The 5000-nt window shown below is 38.2% G+C and overlaps 1 protein-coding gene and 1 pseudogene across 1 annotated transcript in view; one reads left to right on the forward strand and one right to left on the reverse strand.

Moving 5' to 3' along the window:
* LOC138023947 (endothelin-converting enzyme 1-like) overlaps window positions 1–5000 on the reverse strand; it is a 56659-nt gene that overhangs the window by 14929 nt on the left and 36730 nt on the right. Inside the window, exons 8-9 of the mRNA XM_068871029.1 lie at window positions 776–1007; window positions 327–425 (exon numbers count right to left, since the gene is read on the reverse strand). Of these exons, the coding sequence (XP_068727130.1) occupies window positions 327–425; window positions 776–1007 (331 nt within the window). The remainder of the gene's footprint in view (window positions 1–326; window positions 426–775; window positions 1008–5000) is intronic.
* Window positions 1398–3390, forward strand: LOC138024606 (uncharacterized; annotated as a pseudogene).

Here is a 5000-nt window from a genome sequence, read left to right on the forward strand (position 1 = left end):
TATATCAATGCACGCTTTTCCTTATTTAATTTCTCCTTGTTGTTTCCCACCCACTGCGTTGTTCCAATATGCGATCGAGAAATCCCTTACAACTTAAAACCCTTCATTTGCTCTGGCGGAAGGCTAACGCTCAAAACGTCATCTTTTTTCGTCTCCCTTTGGTAGTGACTTTACTTTTATCAAATCAGTGGATAGCACCACATTTCCGTGCCTTGAACTCCACCAGTCTCATACGGCACTAACCCCATTGGCCTTAGAAACTACGGGCGAAAACTCGTCCCGAAAAACTGACCCGGCCCCAGGAGCACTTGATTAAGCTGTCAAACCTTTTCTTTTGCCTTCGCTTTGGTTTTATCTGACATCCATTCCAGTGAATCAAGGTTCTTGATAAACTCGTGTTTCATCAACCGAGTCATTTTTGTTACCTAAAATATATTGAGTGAATGAAACAAATCAGTAATATCATCACAATCAAACGACACTGAAGATGGATAAGGCGTGCGAGTAGCAGGATGCCCATGTGCACCGGTTTCATTCTTTATTACAGGTCACCCAACATTGATCGACCTGGGGTAAAACAGGCTTACCGTTTGCTTGGCGAATCGGAAGGCGCTGCGAAATGCCACATAAGATCCCAAGCGTTGACTTAGAGTTGCTCAATAAAGAGGGGAGTGGGGTACAAAATTGATTAAGTACGTTGTTCAAGGACGGGATATACAGTTGTACTATGAAATAATTGACTGAGTTTCAAAATGATTTCATTTATTCCTCTTACCGCAGCTTTACTTCCTTCGTCAAATGCTGCGTCCACAAACAACAATCCCAGAGGCATTCCGAATACTTTATCTTGCATTTCAGCAATGCAAGCGATCGAGCGTTCACTAGCTTGGTTCCCCTGTACTGTAAAAACGTAATCACTGTAGGCATCTCGATAATCTTGAGGCAGCACCCGCATAAACCGGTTGATCAAGGTCCAAATAATGTAGTTTACCACAGTTTCTGGGTCTCTAAATGTAATCAATAAGGTCAATTAAGGACGTTCCCGCGAAAATCTTCCCATATTGAAATTTGTTTCATTTCTCGCCTGAAGTTAGGTCATAAATTACTTATTCTAAAAATGAAAAAAAATTGGGGGATCACCGAGAAGGGAAGGAACCCAAGACAGGATTGATCTTTCTCGAGCACAGCAACGAATTTTCAAGCAGGCGTTGTCTTAATTTGTTTAGTGTTTTGTATCATATCTCTGCATTGCCGTCATGCTCATCTTCTGGAGTGCGGTTTTTGTGAAATATAATCTCTGGTTGTTTCCTCGTATGTCCGCACTATTCAAGTGGACGTGGAAGACAATACAATTCTGCTCTATTTTCATGAAAGTAAAGGAAAAGAACTTCAAAAACATGCATTCATTTTGCACTAAGAAGTTCGTAGTGTAATAAAAACATTTGAAAAAACCAACCCCGTTAAATTTACGCAACGTCGCTGACTAAAACCAAGTTGAACCTTCCTTCCCCGTGTTTTCAAAACTTTCAGCCACTACACGATTAGCTACCTTTTCCAAACCTTTCCAGCCTCCCGCAATTACTATTAATAGACCGAATGCATAAATGGCGACCAAAAAAATATTCTTTTGTTTATGTGCTAATTAGACTCACTAGCCTCGTTTGCATGTAAGAAATACAAAAGAAATGTTGCTTGAGAGCGAGGCTAGTGAGTCTAATTAGCACATAAACAAAAGAATACATTTTTGGCCTCCATTTATGCATTCGGCCTATTAAATCAATTTTCTAGCCTTATAGCGGTGACTGAGCACAGTTTTTAAGCACTTAACTTCCATTTCTGCCATATTTATGCATTTTTTTTTTGCCTAGAAGCTCAAACTTGGTCACTGATACGTGCTACCACTGAGGTTTATATTTTTGACAGTCAATGTGCTATGCAGGCTATTACCATGGTAACGCATCTAGATTAAAACGAGCCCAAAGGATGCTTATTCCTCATTTATGCAAAATCCACTCAGTTTTTTTTGCATTTGCTTACTTAAAATAATAGCAACAAAGTACATTTAACAGCTCGGTTATCAAAGAATTTCCACAGACGGGTTTTTCATAATTCGCTGATATACATTTTTGTTGGTTTTCCCTTATATTTATCAGTTAAATTTCTGATTTTTTAACATTATTAATATATAGATTTAGCCAAGCCTAGAAGCGGACCTCCCTGGTTATTTACTCTAAGCGGCCAGCGGTGTGTTGACCAAGATATGGTGCAAGTTTTTTAGCTCCAGTAAATTTCGTTGATTTCTTTCCATTCTTCCATGTTTGTTGTTCTTTTCGAGTTTTTTTCTGTTTTTTTCTTTTACTTCCTTGTACAACTCGTTTATTAGGCCAGATTCAGTTGCAAATTTAAAGAGGGAGAATAATGGTCTTAAAGCACAAGTATCCACAATGGCGGATGAGATATCGAGGTTGAAAGAGACGATAGAGCGACAGATCGGCAATACTGTTAGTCCAACAAGCAACGATGGCAAGGAAGCAAGCAAGGAATACGACGACCTTGATTGCTTCAGAGCCATGGCGAAAAAAGAACTACAACGCTTGAGCACACCAGCCTTGCTGAGCCAAAGACCAAAGTTGATGCCATTGCAAATGTTATTGATGAGTTTCAGGACCACAGCTTCTTATACAACATTAAAATGGTAGGAATCCCCGCGAGTTCACCAGATGAATCCGCAGCTTCTACAAGTAAACGTTGTCTGAATATCTTTAAAGAAATGGGAGCCGATGCAACGATCAATGACATTGACACAGCACATCCTCTCTTGTCCCCAGCATAAATAACAACGGGAAACCCAAGCCGATAGTGTGCAGATTTGTTAGGCGATTGGCGAAAGATATGGTCATGTCTGTTCGGAAAGATATTTGCAGAAGAAATCCGGCTGCTGCTGGCCTACCTGAGGATTCTTTACTAAGCACGGCTAGAACTTTTGATCATCTATCACCAAGGATGCAAACTGTGTTGTTCGAGGCAAAGAAGTTTAAAGAACAGCATCGTTATCAATATTGCTGGTCCAAGGGCTCATTTGTCACCCTTAGGCTACAAAAGCGAGATTTGCGTTTAATGTATTTCGCAGATTATAAATCTCATAGTGTGCCTCTATTTGTTAATTCAGGAATTCTGCCAGTTAAATTACTTTACTTTAAATCAGTTGCCTCTTTGCTACATGGTGTTGACAATCATCATGCTCCACCCAATATCTCAAATCTATTTACTCGCTCGAAACAAATTCATTCCTATTCCACGCGGTCTGCAATAGCTGGAAACTTTCATGTAGAAATGTCGAGAACAAACCAACGGTTATTGTCCTTCTTTAGAATTGGTACAAAAATATGAAATGGTATCCCCCCTGAAATTCGTCAGCTTAAGAAAACACACTTTAAACGTCAATTGCACGAATTACTTCTGAAGTTTCTTAAAATTGAGGAGATAAATGTTGATATGCGCTACATCAGTCTTTCGAAGTATATGGCTTTTCTTTAGCAGTTACGAACAATACCTTAGATCATTTATTTATTTATTTGTTTTTATTTTTATTTATTATTATTATTTTTGTTTGTTTGTGTAATGTATAATTCTTGTAAAATTTTAAGTGTCTTCGTTTACTTGTGAGAGACAGTAATAATGTCGCAGTGTAAGTGGCCCGCCTAGAATAGAAATGTTAACTGCGGGCCACTATGGTCTTTTTTGAATAATTATGATTTGTTTGTAAATAAAGTTAAAGTTAAGTTAAAGCCTTAAACTAGGGTTAGTGAAAATAAAAGGTTTTCGAATTGTTCGCGTTTTGGTTACTGCTTAAATCATTGCTTTCTTCTATAGAAAATTCATTGCCTAACTAGTGAATTCCACGGTGAATTTCAGGCAAAAAACCGATATCGCATGAATCAAGAAGCGATGAGTGCGATAATTTAATTGATTTTTCGAGTGAAATTTACTTTGGATTTCACCAGTTTGGCAATGAATTTTTCTTGAATCGCATGAGTTTTAAAAGAAAACAAGCACACTCTCAGCAAGCGAATGCCGAATGGAAAAGGAAAAAAGCCATCTCAGAGTCAACTGTCAATAGCCAGCGAATAAGAATCACGCTAAAACTAGAAACCGTTAGGAAACTTCTAGGTCAAGGTCAAAAAGAGTTTTACTGGTGTACGTATACTTTATTCCACTTTATCTCTGAAAACGAGATCATTCACATTTTAATGTATTTCATTGAAACACACCAGCTTGGCTTGGAACAAGAATTGGCAAAATATGGCGATGCAACCAAGAAAGGACAAAATTCAAATAATAATATTTGCTACTCCCTGGTGCTTTTTCCAGAAACAGAAACACAAAAAGAAAACCTACAACCAAGATACCCGAAGGCCCAAAGACCCAGAGACCCGGGTACCCAGAGACAGAGAGACCCGAAGACCCACAGACCAGAGACCCTGAGACATCAATAGCAGTCAACCTATGAGACACTTCAAGACTACCTGTTACTTGAGAGACCATTCAAGACGTCACTTGTACGTTTTACACCTCACATGAGCCTAATTTTACGAAAACTCAATGCGATTACGAGTTAATAACATAAGGGGCAAAGTTTTCTTGTCACTGTCGAGGAACATCGAAAAACAGTTAAGCAAACGGATTAAAAAAGCACTTGTTCGCTCGCATTTTATAGCAAAACAAACAAACAAACAAACAAATCAATTTTTTCTTTATGTCCAAAAGAGTACAGATAATTGTTATTTAGTTAAGAATAAAAATTCGAGTTTAATTCATTCCTGAACAAAGGAAGAATCGATTAAACCACTTTTTAAAAAATACGCATCCACTTTAAATAACGCATCCGCATCCACTTTAAATAACGCATCCGTAAAAATAACAAACGGTTTAGTGCCCAAGGAAACAATTTGTGGAGTAACTTCTTCCACCAAGTATGAGCTATTACTGGTATTCTGTTT

Source organism: Montipora capricornis, chromosome 11 (genome assembly GCF_036669925.1).
Source record: "Montipora capricornis isolate CH-2021 chromosome 11, ASM3666992v2, whole genome shotgun sequence".
Taxonomy (NCBI): Eukaryota; Metazoa; Cnidaria; class Anthozoa; order Scleractinia; family Acroporidae; genus Montipora; species Montipora capricornis.